This window comes from Citrus clementina, unplaced genomic scaffold (genome assembly GCF_000493195.1).
Source record: "Citrus clementina cultivar Clemenules unplaced genomic scaffold, Citrus_clementina_v1.0 scaffold_5, whole genome shotgun sequence".
Taxonomy (NCBI): Eukaryota; Viridiplantae; Streptophyta; class Magnoliopsida; order Sapindales; family Rutaceae; genus Citrus; species Citrus x clementina.
In genome coordinates, this window is record NW_006262201.1 from 20,621,315 (window position 1) to 20,641,433 (window position 20,119).

At 33.0% G+C, this 20,119-nt stretch overlaps 1 protein-coding gene across 1 annotated transcript; it reads left to right on the forward strand.

Annotated features, from left to right (window-relative positions):
- Positions 1-10,049: 10,049 nt before the first annotated feature.
- LOC112098022 lies at positions 10,050-10,784 on the forward strand. Its single transcript, XM_024183624.1, has 2 exons — positions 10,050-10,358; positions 10,731-10,784. The coding sequence occupies exons 1-2, from the start codon at positions 10,050-10,052 to the stop codon at positions 10,782-10,784; spliced, it is 363 nt and encodes a 120-aa protein (XP_024039392.1).
- The last annotated feature ends 9,335 nt before the right edge of the window (positions 10,785-20,119 follow it).

Genomic DNA, 20,119 nt, shown 5'->3' on the forward strand with positions numbered 1-20,119 from the left:
GTCTGTTAAAACCATGATTTCCCATAAGAGAAACAAACTTCTTGTACTACTGTCTTAGTGCTTGTTTCATCTCATACAAATTTTCTTCAACTTGCACACAAGTTTTTACCTTTGGCACTGAATTCTTCAGGTTGCTCCATGTATATTTCCTCCTTTAAGTTACTATGTAAAAAAGCAATCTTCAAATTCAAGCTAGCTGTTAATCCTAGAACAACTAAGATAGAAGTGATCTTCACCATAGGCCTTTCTTCTGACTGAAACCCTTCACAACCAATCTAGCCTTGTACTGCTGTTATGAGTTATTTTCAGTCTTCAACATGCATACCCATTTGTTCTTTAGTGCCCTCTTTCCCTTAGGGAGTTTTACTAAGTCATGAGTGTGACTCTTATCTAAGGATTTCATCTCCTCTTGCATGGCTTTAACCCACTCACTTTTATGCTCATGAGATATGGCTTCTTAAAAATTTTTTAGCTCCCCTCCATCTGCAAGCATCATATATTCATGTGGAGGATATCTAGTAGAATGTCGTCGTTCTTTAATGGATCTTCTTAATCCTGGCTCAACTGGTGGTATAAGTGGTTTTGGAGGTGATTGTTCAACTGATTCTACTGGACCATCATTATTATCCTCTCCAGCTCCTCCATGATCATCATTATTATCCTCAACTGATTCTCTGAAGATGATTAAGATTCATCACTCTTCTCTGCATCACCAACTATCTAATCTTCAAGAAACACAACATCTCTACTTCTGATCAATTTTATTGTCTCTGGATCCCATAATCTGTACCCAAATTCTTCATGCCCACAGCCGAATAAAATGCATTCCTTGGCTTTATCATCAAGCTTCGATCTTTTATCCTTAGGAATGTGAACATATGTTTTACAACCAAACACTCTCAAGTGTTCACAAGAAACATCTTTCCTGGTCCAAACACTCTCAGGTACATTGCCATCTAATGGAGTTGAATGAGAAATGTTAATTAAGTCAACTGCAGTACGCATAACCTTTGCCTATAAAGATTTAGGAAGCTTGGCATCAGAAAGCATACACCTAACCTGACCTTCTCTTAAATTGTTCTATTAATCATTCCTGCAACACCATTCTGCTGAGGAGTTTTAGTACAATATTCTCAAGTCTTATTCCATGGGATCTGCAAAACTATTCAAATGGTCCTCTGTACTCACCACCATTATTTTTCCTAACACATTTTAATTTTCTTCATGTCACTCTCTCAATATAAGCATGGAAGAACTCAAATATATCAAGCACCTGATCTTTAGATTTCAAAGCAAAAGCCCATACTTTTCTAAAACAGTCATCAATAAAAGTCACAAAATAAAGTGCACCTCTTATTGATCTACTTTGCATCATACAAACATTAGTGTGAATGAAATCAAGTATTTGTGACTTTCTATATGGAGAAAAGCTTTTAAAAGCTACTGAGTGTACCTTTCTAGCCAAACAATAAATACAAGTCTTGAGGAACATACCTGCGAAGCTGGGTATAAATCTCTTTTTGGTAAGAGTTTCTAACCCTTTCTCACCAATGTGATCAAGTCTTTTGTGTCATGTCTCAATGTCAGAATCTTTTATAACCATATTCACATCTTCTTTCTTGATCTTGACTTCTATCATATAGAGAGTTTTTACTTTCTTCTCCTTAGCTAACACTAGGGAGCCTTTGGTGAGCTTCCATTTTCCTTCATCAAATTAGTTAGTGTAACTATCATCATCAAGCTTGCCTGTAGGGATCAAATTTAGGCGAATATCTGGTACATGTCTGACATCTTTAAGCAACAACTTACAGCCAATGTTGGTTGTTAGCCTAAATGGCTACACATATTGTAATTTTGATGATAACAAACACGTGTCTTAAGTGATATGATAAATATTGTATTTCACATTTTCTCTAGTTCTTGAAGGATAATATTTATGCAAGTGAATCAAGTAAAATCAAGTTCAAGACACTCAACGGACAACGGTTTGATCAACAACAAAGTTTAGCTCAACGGAGTCATTATTGTGACAAATTCTTGTAAAGCCGATATGATTTAATATATGCATGATTCAACATTTGAGAAGCTCAAGATTTTGTTTAATAAATCATTACTTTTCATAAACCAAAAGGTTTTATATTTATAAGACAAAGTATTTTGTGGATTTGAGTAGTTTTCAAATTTTGGATTAAATTGAAAAAGTTTTGAAATCAATAAGCATTATGAAAAGAACCTCTTTGAAAAGTACTATACAGTTTTAGGCCATATCATAATTTCAGAAAGTTTTGGGAATAACGAACATTATTTAGAAATTCTAGATTTGGACCTATTTGTAAAAATATAAAACATTTGGGCTATAATGTAATTTTAAAAGTTTTGGACCATATTTTAATTTTTAAAAGTACTGAGGCCAAAAGTAAATATAAAAAAATAGTGGGAAGATTGAGGGTTGGAGGCCAGCCGCCAATGGCAAATTTTTAAATTTTCAAAGCCAAAATTTGCAATGGTAACTTGCACTGTACTAAGCGGAGATCCAGCTAATTAAGAGGCTGGTCGGCTATTTGTTGTTTTTGTCCATAATGGCTAGTTTTTGTGTCGAAACTATATAAACTCAAATTCAATTCAATTTTGAGGACTTTTGCAAGAAAGAACAAGAGCATACATCATATTTTGAGCTTCCATTTCGCAAATCATCATATGTTAAATTTTCATTGTGCTATCATTTGTATATCCACTCTAAAAGAGAGTTATTTGTTGTAATCTTCATTTCTTTATCAAATTTGTGAGAATTTGAGTGTAAGAAACACTTGGGTTAAGAGATTGAGGGATAATCTCTTGTTGTAAAGATCCATTGACACCTTGGAAGTCAATTGTAAGAACTTGAAGCCTTGGGAGGCTTGGATAGTGAAATCCTCAAGCTTAGTTTACTTGGAGGCGTGGACGTAAGCAGGGATTGCCGAACCACGTAAAAGATCTTTGTGTTTGCTCTCTCTTCCCTTACTCTTTTATTTTTTAGCATTGTTAAATTTATTATTTTTGATTTCATTGAGGCATTAGATTAAATTGTTATGTGGTTTGCTTAGCTTAAGTTTTAAAAACCCTATTCACCCTTCTTTTGGGTTGCATAACTAGTATTTCACTAGTGTCCAAGCAAATATCTCCTATGCCCATAATCTTGTATGCCCCCTTATTTTCCATCCAAACACGGCCGTAATCACTATTAACAGAGGATATAAAGTAATCGCGATGTACAGTAGCATGAAATGAAGCGCCATAATCAATCAGCAAATCACTGGTATGGCAAGTGAGATTTACAGAGCTCTCATAATAGATAATACCGATATCACTATCAATTATGGTTGTAGTGTTTTCTTTGTCATTTTTTTAGCATCACCCTTTTCTTTCGTCTGTTCTCTTTTTCAAAACATACACTCTCTTTTATCATGACCCATTTTCTGACAATGAAAGTACTTTATGTTTCTCCTCTAGGACTTAGATCTTCCTTTAGGTTATCATTGTTTTGTCGGCGGGAAATTCTAGTTTGGCTTCTCTCCCGCCTTTTTTTTCTTTTTCGAAATCTGCATTTGAATCAGAGGGAATTGTTTTAACACTCTTTCTTCTAAATTATTCATTCTGCATCCTATCTGTAACCATATCCAAGGTTAATTTTTCGTTCGGTGTTAAATTATCTACTGACACCACTGATGTCTCCTAAGTGCCAGATAAAGAACTAAGCAACATCAATGCGTGTAACTCATCATCTAAAATAATTTTTATAGTAGTTAACTGATCAACCAAGCCCTGAAACTTAATAGTGTGTTTAGTTATACTGCGCCCTTCCTTGTATTTCAAGTTAACAAGTCTTTTCGTCAAGTTGGCTTTGTTATGTGCTATTAGCTGCTCATAAATTGTTTCCAATTTCCTCTAAAGAACATTAGCCTTAGATTCCTTTGCTACATAGTGGTACGCACTTTAATCAATCTATGACCTAATAGTATTCTCGACCTTCTGATTTAATTGTGTCCATTTCTTATCATCTAAATTGGTGGGTCTAGCTTTTTTACCTTCAATGGATTCATGCAAGTATTTTGTGTACAATAGATCTTCCATTCTACAGTTCCAAATACTATAATTCTATGACTTTAACTTAATCATGCATGCTGATGACTTTTCATCTCAACCACACAAGCTAAAAAAAAAAAAATTCAACCTGATGCTTTGATACTACTCTGTTGGGAAAGGGACCCACTCAAATAGCTGTAAATTAAACAGAAACAAAACTATTTCCCTGTTTATGTAATTAACACAGGATGTGTACCATACAAATAAATAAACAGCAACATAATCTAACACAATCCAAAGCAATAAACCACAAGAGACAAATTTTTTCTTGGAAAACCCAAAACGGGAAAAGCCACGGGACCATAGTTCGATATAATCTTCCACTATATTAATGAGATTATAACATAGAATTCTTCTTTAGATAACACTTAAGGCTAATAACATCAAGAATCTCAATAATTTTAACTTATAGTAACAACTTAATATCAGTCTCTCTAATAAATTGGTATCTCAAATAATAGCCGATGAGAGGATAAAACAAAAATCAAGACTAGTAGGATTGTAGAGGATAATGTCAGGAACTTATCCTCAAAATTTGAGAGAAAACGAAATTAAAATTATCTTCCGATCATCCAATCAAGTATTGAAATTCTTATTCCCAAAACCAAAATTTCCCATCTCATTCTTCTCTCTCTCGCCTCTTTTTCTCCTTTTTCAACCCTAACAGTCGCTTGCTTATTCTTCTTTATATAATGTTTTCAAAAGTTCATTTGAATGAAAATTTCATCTAGCCAATTTAATTTTTTTTAAATTTTTTTAAATTACTTAACTACCCAAACTTATAAAATTTTAGGTTTTGGCCACCCAAATGAGATCAACCCAATAAGAAATTACGGTGAATCCTTGTTTTGGTCCCTGGACGATTGTCAACCGTAAAGGAAAGGGAAGCGTCAACAAGGGTGGTGGTTACATAAAAAACTCCAACCGTCATCAAAAGCCCATATTTGAAGGGGGCTCTCGGTTTGAGCTACTCGAAAATGAGGAAAATGAGAAAAAAGTAAATTATTACCCTCGTTACCCAATAAAAAAACCAAGGAGAATCCTAAGATCCCCCGAACTACAAATAACCATGCAACTATCCTGCCATGAAAAAAGCACGTGACAACCAAACTTCCATATTTGAATCGAAAACTCTAAAAATGAAAAGACCCCACCAGTTCCCATACATGCAAAATCGTTGTCATGTACACAATCAACAAACCCTTCAATCTCAACTAATTTACCTATTCCCACCGCAGTTCCTACTAGCTTGGACCCCGTAAAATATAGTTATTAAATTTCTTTCTCCACCAACTTATCATCCGAAATGTAATGATGCTATTCTTGATCCTCTCAATCTAATTTGGGGCTTGCTGATCCTAAAATCCTAATTGAAGATCGAGGCAAACCCCCTAATGAGGATTTGGAAATGGATGCCAATGGCAAAGATGACACGGATAACGGGAACTTCACGGGTGGCGATGGTGAAAGTGATTCAGATTCTGACGCCTGCAGAGCTTGCTTGGAGGATGAAGACAACATGGAATTTTATTGATGTTCCATATGGCCAAGTTCTTCCTTTTATTTTTTTTTCTTTTCCTAATGAATTTATCTATCATGTTTTGGAATTTCCAAGTGGTGTCTTCATCGGGTTTAGAAGAACCTTTAACATCACGAGCAAAATTTACAATCCTTATGTTGTTGCTATTTTGGGGTCCAAAATCAGCGGAGTTAATGCTAATAATTTTATTAAATGTAGTAGTTTTGAGTTCTCGGATCAAGTAGAGGCTGAGGGATTTGGTGGAGGTATTTCGATTTTGTGGAATGAAGGTTTCATGATGGGTTTTGTTTTTAACCATAAACAGTACATTTATTTTAAAGTTATAGATCTTTCTAGCAACTGGTTGTGGGTCACTGCAGTCTAAGCTAGCCCCAATCTGAATATGAGAAAGAAGCTCTGGATTGATCTAGAGTTGGTTGCTAATTAGTTAATTGACCATGGCTGTTTGGTGGGGACTTCAACTCAATTCTTCACGCTTCAGATAAAAATGGAGGCTCAATAAAAAAGCAGTGGCATTTGTAGATTGTTAAACAAATGGTTTCATAATAATCGGCTCATGGATTTGCATTTCAAAGGGCCTTGTTTTTTACATGGTCAAAGGGAACTCTTTTTAATGATCATTGGAATAGTTCTTTGACTGAAGCTTCGATTTTACATCCTCCAAAAGTTCACTCTAATTACCGACCGATTTTTGTCAAAATTGGCCTTAATTTAAAGAGGATGGATCGTGTTAAACCTTTCGTTTCTAGGCCGCGTGCCTGACAGACCAATCTTTCTATTCTCTTCTGGATGAATGGCGTGATTCTGAGGGGTTAATATTCAACTTGTTGGGATTATATGCTCTTTCAAAGCATATTAATTTATTTTCTGATTAATAAAATATTTGAGATATTTTCAATTGCATAAATATATTTTGATTAAAGTCTATTTAATCATATTATATGTATTTATGTGATCACCAAGTGGATTCACAGAAGACATAAATACAAGTTATCTTATGATTAAATAAATTTAGTTCGCAGTTGATAAATAAAGTTGGACACTTTATTTAAGTTTAGACTGTAGTAAATTTATTGAAGGATTTGTCTTAATCATTTATGAATTTACTGATGTAGTTTGACTACATTGAGCTGGTCACATATGATATTTAATTAACCTCGAAATGACTGTCAGACTTATTAAATTTTATAGGCATTGATTTTATTGTAATCTTAATCTTGAGTTAGTTATGATTTCATGATTGTAATTGTTATTCCATTTGAGTTACCAATGGGCACGACACACACTTGTGGTCAAGATTACCTAGTATCTTGATGAGAGCAATTATGAGTATTGAAGTTATAGATTAATAATATAGAATTTGTACAACACATTTCTTGATGAGTTTTCGGCACTTGATCATAGAATTCTCTGTCCAGAGTGTGTCAACATATTTAGTATGTTGAAAATGATCATTAGAGAAAACCAGTAAGTATCAAGGAATAAGATGTAATTAAATTGATTGGACAGTTGAAATATCGATTTAATTAATGATGTGGTACAAAGGATTGTGCACTAAAGAAATCAATGTGGCTTGCGACGAATTATTATCGAGCATACAATTATGGAGGTCAGTTCCAATCTTTTAGTGGAGTAGATTTGGAATTAAATAATTGGGCTAGTTTAATTACAAGTCTAATTATTATAGCCACTATTGTATGTTCCCAAATGATCCTCGGGTTAGCTCATTTAATTGACTGCGTCACTACTGGATTAATAAGCAAGATAACTAGCTATTTGGGTTAAAAGCCTAAATATATTATTTAGTGGGAGGCTTCATGTAATGTACTTGTGTCTAAGGGGCCTTGTGTTATTTTACAAGGTGGGCCCCTATGAAAAGAAAGAAGTAACGTTACTTTTGGTTTATTATTTTTAATTTAAATCAAACTTGATTTAATAGAATTAAATAATATAAAAATGGAGCCTAGGGTTTCCACTAAAGAGAGATATAAAAGGCTTATTTTCTCTAAAGAAAATGGGGGTAGCCACTTTATATAGATCAGAGAAAAAGATTTTTCTCTCTATTGTTGAGAGAAAAATTTTCTTGTGCTAGTTGCTTTGGTAGTGATAAAGGCGCCCACACGTCAAGTGCAGATCAAACCTGAGTCATAACCTAGAAGATCATTGGTGACAGTTTGTGATCTAACAAGCATGGTGGTGACGGATCGTGATCTAACATGTGTGGTGGTGACGGATCTTGATCTGGGAGCCTAAATAACTTCAGCGGAAAAAGCCAAATTGGATTTTCAAGGTACGATTTATAGATTACAAATTCTTATATATTGTATGAGAGCGATCTTAAAAGTTTTTATAAAAATTTAAAAAAAATTATTTTTCCCCAATAATTAGTATCAGAGCCATCTCATATTAATATATAAGAATATTGTATGAAATCAATCTTGAAATTTATGTATTAGAGTGGCACAATTTATTCATATATATATTATTTGTTTAATATATGAATAAAGATGTTTTGGTTTGTCTTAATTCATGGTTAAATTCTCTACTGTATATTTCCTTTGGATTTGTAACAAGAGGGGTGGTTTATTATCACTATGTTTCCCTCTTGATTTATTTTACTGTTATAGAAATTTTGTAAGTCAAAATTGGCCTAGGAAATTTGTAAATCGCTGGAGATTAATCACGCGATGACAGATCAAAGGGACATGAAAGAAACGAAGGCTGGATTTTTCAGCGGTGGCCACTAACCAGCAACGCAAGCACGCACGCAGCAGCAGCGCGCGGGGGAAGCGTGGCATGTACGCGCAGCGAACGCTGGCACACGCTGCTCGTGCAGCAAGCAGCGCGCGCTGCACGAGTAGCAAGTTGCGCGCATGAGTTTGGTGCGTTTTTGGCGACGCGGCGGTGGATTGCTCGGCGTCGGAGATGCGTCGGAGACCGGTGGAAAGAGTGAACAGCGGCTGAGCTTTTGTTGAGATGGCGGCTGGGGAAGAAGGAAAAGAAAAATATGGATTTTAGGGTTTCATTGTTTGTATCATGAGGGTCCCTATAGTTCCGTAATTTTTCTTTTGGGCAGACAATTTTGTTATTTTTTGCATTGAAGTCTAAAAACAGTCTTGGACTTAATGAATCCTAATTTTAGGCCCAATTTTAATTGGGCTTAATGGATTAAAATGCATCGATAAAATTGAACACATTAAATTTATTTTTGGTCCAAAAGTTTTATTTTAATAAAAAATTTATTTATTTATTTATTTCCTTTCAAAATTAAAATTGGACCAATAATAAATTTAAAAACTCAATTTCCCTTAGTCTATTAACAAAGGGAAGCCTATAGAAAATGGACATTGACAAGAAGCACAATGAAGATTAAGCTTAGGGTTAATGTATTTTTTCATTTTAGGAAAGCCATGAATTAAGATTATTTAATTATTTTTCTATATGTTATGTTTTGGATGATAACATGTCATATAGAATAGGTAGTGCCACTCTATGCATAATGGTACATGTCATGCATTAATCATGAATCTCGTTATATTGTTTGTAATTTGCCTATGCTTAATAATATTGGATATCATCTAGATAATATTATAGGAAGCATGCAATTAACAATATGTATGTTTTAAAAAGAAAAAACCAATTTTAAAATATTGAATGGGAGAGGAAAAATTCAAGATAATTTATCCCACGAGCTCCATTGTTAGTTCAATAATAAAATTATATATATACCTCGACTTCATGATACGGTGATGTTCCCTACAGAGGCTATATATTAGATATTTTATTTGATGAACTTCTTCAAAGATAAAATTGAAATATTTTTCAATCGATTGTTCACCCCAACGGTGACTATTGATATGAAAAATACGTAGATTGAAACAATGGTTATACACTCAACTAAAATTTGTTATTAACCTTCCCAACGAAGCTCTGTTAGCAAATTTAAACCCAAAGGGATAACGATAATTATTTATCATGTCTCTACATGAAAGTAAATAATCCAATGGATAATTGGGTCTAGTAAGTGTAGACATGACTTCCCCAACGGATAGCTTGTCAAAGCGGTACTAGATTATCGTTACAATAAATTAAAATGCATTTATGGTTTTTTGCATTTTTGTCGTTTATTATAAATATTGTTTCAAAGTATTTATGCATGTCTATTTTGTTAATTCAGAAAATGTCTACCATCAACCCATTATTAATTATCCTTGTTAAAAATGAACTCACTGGCAAAAATTATTTAGATTGGAAACACAATCTATTTAATATTCTCACTACTAAAGGCTGCAAATATGTGTTGACCCAGCCATGCCCTCCAGAACCAACGTTATACGATTATAGAAATCAAATGGAGCCTTATGAGAAATGGTGCGAAGCTAACAAAATGGCTAAGCGCTATATATTGACTTCGATTTCTGTGGAACTGCATAAGAAACATCGGAGCATGGAAACAACCACTGAAATAATGGCTAGTCTTCATCAGATGTTTGGGCAAAATACTCATTTTGCCAGAGAAGCAACATTAAAACGTATTACGGATATTAAGATGGAAAAGGGCACAAGAGTTCATGATCATGTCCTTAAAATGATGGACTATTTGAATGATGTAGAGATTCATGGTGTTCAAATCGATGATAAAACAAAGATTAACATGGTGATTGAATCTTTGCCTGATACATTCAGAGAGTTTAAGGTCAGCTATATCTTAAACAATAAAGATATGACCTTAATTGAATTAATGCACGAACTACATGCTATAGAAGAATTTTATCACAACATAAAACTTCCTGAAAAATGATTCTCTTCAAGGCTTAAGTCGAAAGATAAGAATGAGCAAGAAAGAGTTGGGATCGGCAAACTGTCCACTAAAAGAAGTGGCAAGCCAAAAGGCTAGTGTTACAAATGTGGATAGAAGGGTCACTAGAAGAAAGATTGTCCTAAGATTATTAAAATCAGGTATAGGAAATCTTTAAGCTTCCTAATTAGTTCAGATATCTATTGATTCATGCAATAGTGAATTCTGAGATAACTAATCTTATTTGTAATTCATTTATTTGGTTTTCAGGAAACCAAGAGATCAAGTGAAGAAAGTTTCAAACAGCAGTTGAGGACATGCTAGTTTATATCAATTGAAAGGCTAGATCAATTTTACAAGACTTTAGTTTTGATATTTGTCTTTATTTTTCCAAATATTAGAGGAATTTAATTTCGGTGGCTTGTTTTAATAAACATGAATACACTGTTATTTTTTGATCCTCTGTTTATTACTTATTTTGGTTATTTATAAAGACAATTTATATCATATAAGTCCATTGATCTATTCAAAGCAAGATATAATGATAAAGTGTATATGCATTTATCTAAGAAAAGAAATGTTTCTTCTAACCAAAATCACCTCTGATATTTATGCTTAAGTCATATAAACTATAATAAAATTTTAAGAAAATTATTAATGATAGACTTGCTGGCCTATTAAGATTGATCATTGTAACTCTATAAATCTTATTTAGAAAAGTAATATGACGAGGATGCTCTTTTTGAGCTAAAAGCATAACATTGTATTGGATGATTTAGCTCATACAAATGTATACGGACTAATCAGTTTACATGTTATAAGAGGTTATGAGTATTCTATCAATCTTGTTGATGAATATTCATTTTATTTATGTTTGTCTAAATGCGTCATGATTCCATTGCTTTTGAAATTCAAAAGAGTACGTGGATAAGACAGAAGCATTTAGACAGGAACATAAAAGAACTTCGATATGATCGAAACAAAGAATATCTCTATGGAGAATTCAAGCTCTATTTGGTTGTCAAAGAACACTATGATACAACAGTGTAATTAAATGGAGAAACAAGATTCTTTTGGATAAGACAAGATATATGTTAAGTGGTTTATCATTTACCTTTTTTATTCCAGATACTAGTATTTAAAACTGCAAAGTTTGTTGAACTTAATTTCGTCTATCTCGGTGTCTATTACTCCAAGAAATTATGAAAAGGTCACAAACATAGTTTGAGACACATTCGAATTTGAAGTTTACTAGTATTTGTACTAGAATCAGAGGTAGAGAAGATGGATTCATGTTCAGAAGCTTGCATGTTTTAGGTATCTTAAAGGAATAAGGGAAATTCTGAATTATAGTCCTCAAGATAAAAATGTATTTATAGACATATTCTTTATTTTCTTTGAGGAAGACTATATAATGACTTATAACCTAAGAGTAAGGTAAAACTAGAGAAATAAAAGAGATCAGGTTGATGCTCAGTTTTCAACACCTGTTATAGAACAGGACGAACAACAACAACCAGCTGATCAGCACAAGATTATCCCTGAACAACCATCACTTTTAGAACCTCGTCGTAGTGGGAGGGTAACTAGGTTACCTACGAGATACATGTTATTGAGAGAAACCTATACGACGATCTCAGTTGAACATGTATAAGATCCCACTAGCTACAACGAAGCTCTAATAGACAGAGATGTTGAATTTTGGAAAAATATCATGAATTAAGAAATGGAATCTATGTATTCCAATAAATCTGAGAACTTGTAGAGGCACCAAATGGGGTAAAACCTATAAGGTGCAAGTGAATGTACAAGAGAAAAAGAGGAGTAAACGGAAGGGTGGAAACATTTAAAGCAAGATTAGTAGCCAAAGTGTTTTACTCAGAAAGAGAAATCGATTATGAGGAAACCTTTTCTCCAGTTGCTATGCTTAAATCCATCAGGATTCTGCTCTCCATTGCTACAGTGCTAGATTATGAAATTTGGCAAATGGATGTCAAGACTGCCTTTCTAACTGGCATCTTGAAGAAGACATTTACCGACATCAACCAGATGGATTCATACAAAAAGGCCAAGAACACATGGTATGTAAGTTGCAGAGATTCATTTATGGATTGAAGCAAGCATCCCGGTCATGGAACATCAGATTTGATCAAGCGATTAAATCGCTTGGATTCATTTAGAACATTAATAAACCATGTGTGTACAAGAAGATTCAGGGAAAATTTGTAGCCTTTCTAGTTCTTTGTGTAGACGATATTCTCATGATTGGAAACGATATAGGAGTATTGACTACAATAAAGATTTGGTTAGCAAAACAATTTGATATTAAAGACCTGAGAGAGGCAAGTTATATTCTTGGTATCAAATTTACTACGAGACCGGAAGAATAAAACTTTAGCCTTGTCTCAAGATATTTGCTAGATTTAGCATGAAAAATTCCAAGACTGGTTTATTACCATTCAGACATGGAATTGCATTATCTAAGGATCAATCACCTAAAAACATCTGAAGAGATAGAGAGAATGAGACGAGTTTCCTATGCAGAAGCAGTGGGAAGTTTCATGTATGCCATGCTTTGCACTAGGCCAGACATCTATTTTGCGGTATGAATGGTTAGCAAATATCAAATCCTGGACCTAAACACTGGACTGCAGTCAAGCATATAATGAAGTATCTGAAAAGAACTAAAAATTATATGCTTGTGTGTTCTGGTGATGAACTCATTCAAGTGGGTTATACTAATTCTGACTTTATGTCAGATAAGAATTCTAGAAAATCAACTTCTGGCTATGGGTTTTCATTAGGAAGTAGAGCTATTAGTTGGAGGAGTGTGAAACAATTTTGTATCACAGACTCCACAACTGAAGCTGAATATGTGGCTGCATCCGAATCTGCAAAAGAAGCTGTATGGCTCCACAAGTTCCTACAAAATCTTGAGGTGGTACTTGTTGTAACTGCACTTCTTAAACTATTTTGTGATTATGGTAGTGCGGTAGCTCAATCTTAGGAACCAAGGAACCACAAGAAACAAAACATATTGAGAGGAAGTATCATCTTATAAGGGAATAGTGTAGAAATGTTATATGACAGTACCCCAAATGACAATAGATGCTATATGGCAGATCTTATTACAATGGCTATTAGTGGGAAACCTTTATAACCTGCACTTAGAGCCCTAGAGCATGAGCAATATGCTAGATATGCTTTAAGAGCTAGTGGGAGATTGTTGGGATGATATGTTATTTCAAAGCATATTAATTTATTTTCTGATTAATAAAATATTTGAGATATTTTTAATTGCATAAATATATTTTGATTAAAGTCCATTTAATCATATTATATGTATTTATGTGATCACCAAGTGGATTCACAGAAAACGTAAATACAAGTAATCTTATGATTAAATAAATTTAGTTCACAGTTGATAAATAAAGTTTGGGCACTTTATTTAAGTTTGGACTGTAGTAAATTCATTGAATGATTTGTCTTAATCATATATGAATTTATTGATGTAGTTTGACTACATTGAGCTGGATCAAATATGTGATTTCATTAACCTTGAAATGACTGTCAGACTTATTAAATCTCATAGGCATTGATTTTACTGTAATCTTAATCTTTAGTTAGTTATGATTTCATGATTGTAATTGTTATTCCATTTGAGTTACCAATGGGCACGACACACACTTGTGGTCAAGATTACCCGGTATCTTGATGGGAGCAATTATGAGTATTGGAGTTATAGATTAACAATATAGAATTTGTACAACACATCTCTTGATGAGTTTTCGGCACTTGATCATATAATTCTCTGGCCAGAGTGTGTCAACATATTTAGTATGTTGAAAATGATCATTAGAGAAAACCAGTAAGTATCAAAGAATAAGATATAATTAAATTGATTGGACAGTTGAGATATCAGTTTAATTAATGATGTGGTACAAAGGATTGTGCAGTAAAGAAATCAATGTGGCTTGGGATGAATTATTATCGAGCATACAATTATGGAGGTCATTTCCAATCTTTTAGTGGAGTAGATTTGGAATTAAATAATTGGGCTAGTTTAATTACAAGTCTAATTATTATAGCCACTATTGTATGTTCCTAAATAATCCCCGGGTTAGCTCATTTAATTGACTACGCCACTACTGGATTAATAAGCAAGATAACTAGCTATTTGGGTTAAAAGCCTAAATATATTATTTAGTGGAAGGCTTCATGTAATGTACTTGTGTCTAAGGGGCCTTGTGTTATTTTACAAGGTGGGCCCCTATGAAAAGAAAAAAGTAACGTTACTTATGGTTTATTATTTTTAATTTAAATCAAACTTGATTTAATAGAATTAAATAATATAAAAATGGAGCCTAGGGTTTCCACTAAAGAGAGATATAAAAGGCTTATTTTTTCTAAAGAAAATGGGGGCAGTCACTTTATACAGATCAGAGAAAAACATTTTTCTCTCTGTTGTTGAGAGAAAAATTTTCTCGTGCTAGTTGCTTTGGTAGTGATAAAAGCGCCCACACGTCAAGTGCAGATCAAACCTGAGTCATAACCTGGAAGATCATTGGTGACAGTTTGTGATCTAACAAGCGTGGTGGTGACGGATCGTGATCTAACAGGCGCGGTGGTGACAGATTTTGATCTGGGAGCCTAAATAACTTCAGCGGAAAAAGCCAAATTGGATTTTCAAGGTACGATTTATAGATTACAAATTCTTATATATTGTATGAGAGCGATCTTAAAAGTTTTTATAAAAATTTTAAAAAAATTGATTTTTCCCCAACACAACTTACTCGCGAGTTTGTGGATAAAGTTGGCGTGTGGAATAAAGAGAATTTTGGGAATATTTTAAAAAGAAATAGGTGAACATTTACAAGATTAAATGGCATTCAGTGTGCTCTGGGGACATTTGATTCCCACAGACTTCTCAAATTGTAGTCCAGATTAACGATGGATCTTGAAAAATTTTTATCCGAAGAGGAGTTATTGTGGTACCAAAAGTCAAGGCGAGAATGGATCTCCTGCGGGGAAAAGACAATGAAAAAATCATGTGTCATGCCATTGATTTTTTTTCTTTGAACTTTTTACCTCTGAAGATGAAGTGGTCCTTAACTACCCTATTTATAATGCTTTCCCAAGAAATGAAGATTGCATATTATCTGAGCTTAGCAGAATTTTCCATAGTAAGGAAATTAAAGCTACTATTTTCGGAATGAACCCTTTAAAAGCTCTAGGAATTAATGGTCTTCATGCTCTTTTCTAACAAACGCAATGGAATGTGGTAGGCTCATTAGTTTGTGATCTTGTGAGTAATATTTTTAAAGGGAATCCCCTCTCTCCTGAGCTTAACAAGACCCTTAGGTTGCGTTTGGCACACAAGATTGGATTGGACTGGATTAAGTTGGATTATGTTATATATTGTACTATGTTTGGTCCAATATCGGATTGGACAATATTAAATCATATTTAAATACAAAAAAAATTTATGAATATTTAAGAATAATAATTAAAGTTAATTTAAAGGTAATTAACAAGAGCATTAAATATGTAGTAAATTAGTTATTGGGTAGTCATAATTATAGTAAACAAATATAAATTAATAAAACTATTTAATTTTTTAATTAATTTTTATCAGATATTTTAGATATATTTTATTTTATCAAAAATTTAGCAAATAATGTATATATAAAATCAATTATTTACTTGTATTATTAATTTCCATGATTATTTTTAATATTACATTGGTGATTATTCAATTTAATACAATCAATTATTGTAACAAATTATTAAATAACTAATTTTATTGGAGTAAAAGTACCAATTTAATTAGACTATAAAAACAAAATAAAAAATAAATTCAAGTAAAATAATTAATTAAGTAATTAAATTTTAGGTTACAAATAAAAAATAGTGTTATTTATGAAAGAAATATGAATAAATTTTTTTCTCTTATTCTAATCCCATCTAAACCCACTTATAAATTGGTATTGTTAATCCCATGATTTGAGGACTAAACATGAATTAGTCCCCTCTAATCCAATCCAAGCAAACTAGCCAAACATAGGATAAAATATTTAATCCCAAAGTTAATCTAATCTCATACTTAATCCTAACTCCCAAACATGCACTTATTGTCCTCATTCCAAAAACCAGCAACCCCACCGACATGAAGTTGTTCTGTCCCACTAGCCTTTGTCTAGTGATGTACAAAACCGTTATAAAAATATTGGCAAATCAGCTAAAGGAGATCTACCTGACTTGATTGGACCAACTTTGACAAGCTTTGTCCCCGAAAGGCATATTACGGAGAATACTGTGATGGCGCAATAAATCTTTCACACAATGAGAAATAAAAAAGGAAAAATCGGGCAAATGGCCATCAAAGTGGACCTTGAGAAAGCTTATGATAAGCTCAGGAGGGATTTCATTCATGATACTCCAAAGGATGTTGGATTGCCTAAGGAATTTATTCAAATTATAATAGAATGCATTACTACGGCTAGAGTGCAAATATTATGGGAAGGGGAAGCTCACTGATGAATTCTCCCCATTAGAGGTATCCATCAGGGAGGCCTTCTTTCTCGTTATATTTTCGTTCTATGTATTGAAAGCCTTAGTCATGGGATAAATTTCGTGTTGAAGGATAAAAGATTGTGTCCTATATGCCTTTTGCTAATGGTATTGCTTAACTCACTTATTTCTTTTTTACAGACGGCCTACTTCTTCTTGTTAAGGCTTCTTGCAATCAAGCCCGTGCGATCAATAATGTGCTTAATATTTTTTGTAGCTGTTCAGGGGAGTTAGTTAGCAAACGGAAGACTCGGGTTTTTTCTCTAAAAATGTTGATCTGGCCATGGCAAGAAAAATCAGTGATTTTTTAGGGTTCTCTGCTAGGGTCTTGGAAAATATCTTGGAATGCTGTTACTTTACAACAGAGTGACCAAAGCCATTTATCCAGAGATTGTGGATAATGTTGATAAAAAGCTGTCCGTGTAGAACATAATGTACCTCTCCTTAGCTGGAAGAATTTGTTACGAAATTGATGGGTGAAGTAGAGCCACAAATAAAATGAAATTGGAAGAAAATGAAGAACAAGCATAAAGGACACTAGAAATTACGTGATTTGGCTTTTAGCCTACGTACACGGGTGAAGACATAAAGAAAATATTTTACTAGTGAAAAGAGGATTACAAGTATTGTGATATTTTACTCACAACCTAAAACTCTAATACACCCAATCTCTCAAATCACTAATTACCAAGAGTATTAAAAACTCTTAATATTTCACAATACAATTGAAGAGGAGAAGAATAGGATGATAGAAATGAGGGAGTGAATCCTTCTATTTATAGCCATCGAGTGGCTATTGTTCACTCTATTTATTTTATTATTATTATTTTTCCTTTTGTCAAACCGCACCAAACACAGTTTGACATTTTCCCTTCTTGGTCATTTTTTTTCTTTGCTGCGGCTCCAAAATGTCAAGCACTAAATTGCTGACTTTGAAAATGTAAGCTTGACATTCGGTGCTGACTTTAGCAGAATTATTCTAGCTTAATCAGTTATTCAGGCAGTCCCTATTTTTGCCATGCAAACGAAAAGGATCCCTCAAGGACTTCTAGATAAAATTGATCAGATTTCTCAGAGATTCATTTCGAGGAGAAAGAATAAAGGCCGTAAACTCAGCTTAATTAATTGGGAAATGATCTGTACACCAAAAGCTGGAGGTGGTCTTGAGTTAAAGAATCTTATAGACATGAATGATGTTCATGCGTTAAAGAATCTTACAGACATGGATAATGTTCTTCTTATGAAAATTGGGTGGAATGTGCCAGTCTTCCCTCACTGCTTATGGATTCGGGTACTGAGATTTAAATATGGGCTTGCTTCAACTTTGCTCCTCTCAATCTTGAGAATAAATACAGCTCCTATCTTTAGAAAACTATAAGCAGAATTTGGTCTTATGTGATGTAGGGCATTAGATGCTCGATAAGAAATGGGACTAAACTTAATTTTTGGCATTAGTAATCATATTGTTAAATAAAGGGCAATTATCCACCAACCACCTATTTTTTCACACTTTTTCAAAAATACACAATTCTTAATTTTTTTTTGCTGAACTCCACTCAAAGTTATATTATTTTGCATCTATCCACTTCCATCATCAAACTGTTAAGAGAACTAACAGAATATTATATAAATGACTTTTTTATCCCCAAATGTAAAAGGGCAATTATCCACCGACCACTTTTTTTTTGCATTTTTTTGAAAAATACACAATTTTTTTTTTTTGCTGAACTCCACTTGAAATTATATTGTTTTGCACCTATCCACTTTTATCTTCAAACAATGTCGTTGTAAAATGATAATTTTACATTTATGAGTCAGCAAAGTTCTAACAGTGTTATAACGAGAGTGGATCAGTGAAAAAAAATATTAACTTCAGGTAGAAAGCTGTAAAAAAAAGAAAAGATTCGTGTATTTTTGAAAAAGCTGGAAAAAACAGGTGGTCAGTGGATAATTACCCTTAAATAAATCCCAAATATATTGAACAATAAATGTGTGCCTGATTTCTTGGATGCTAAAGGGATATGGAACTGGAACATGATTGGTCAATTTCTTTCTAATCAAATTCTTTTTCAAATTGCAGCAGTCAAGCCCCCCCTGATGGTGACAGTGACACTACTAGAAAAATGATCTTTACTGACATTAGAATAATGCCAGTAATTACTTTCAGTGACACTTGTTAATTGTGTCAGTAATCTGGCAGTCAGAAAAATAGTAACACTTGTTTGTGGTGTCACGAATATAGTGTCAATGATTACTATTACTACAATATCACTAATATTATGACACCATAGTATTAGTAGTTGTTGATATTTTGTTAGTGTCTATAATTGCTGTTACTATAGTATCACTGTTTAATTTATTTAAAAAAATAAAAAAAAAATTCTATTAGATCATTGTCTATTGATTTTTTGGTAAAATTAAAAGGCACCACAAAATAAAAAATGATTTATATTACAAAATCTTTCATTTCATATTTAAATATTATTAGTATATATTACAAATTCCAAATACTTCAATAAACAATATATGAGATATCCTACTCTCATAAAAATTTAATAAATCTAAAAGGTAAATTGAGAATGGATGATTGCCTTTCACTCTTTGAATATAAGTAGTGCAATTGCATTATCAAACCAATAGTTTCTTCATTCAATAGACTATATGGGTTAGGATACAAGTGAAGTTCAGGAAAAAACACTTGAAGCACATTGATCAAACCTGCATATGAATACATGGAAAAGAAAAAAAATTAGCTGCCAATTCTGAACCATTAGAGAAACAACAATTAACAAAAATAAAATTATTTTGCTCGAAAAAAAAACTCATAAGCTATTTACAAATAAACTCAGTTATTTAAAAAGAAAATTAGTGAATAAGAAAAGTGTAACTTATTTCAATGAAAATACCGAAGATATAGAGTCTATTCAACTATAGAAATAAATAAGAAAAAAAGGATCTAGTGAATTTATTCTCTTTTGGTAAAGGTATTATTATAGCAAATTGTAACAAACAAGAAGGTTTCGATGTAATATCTAGTTTTAGCACAAGCATGTTACTCTACCTACATATAACAAATGATTTTCATGCAT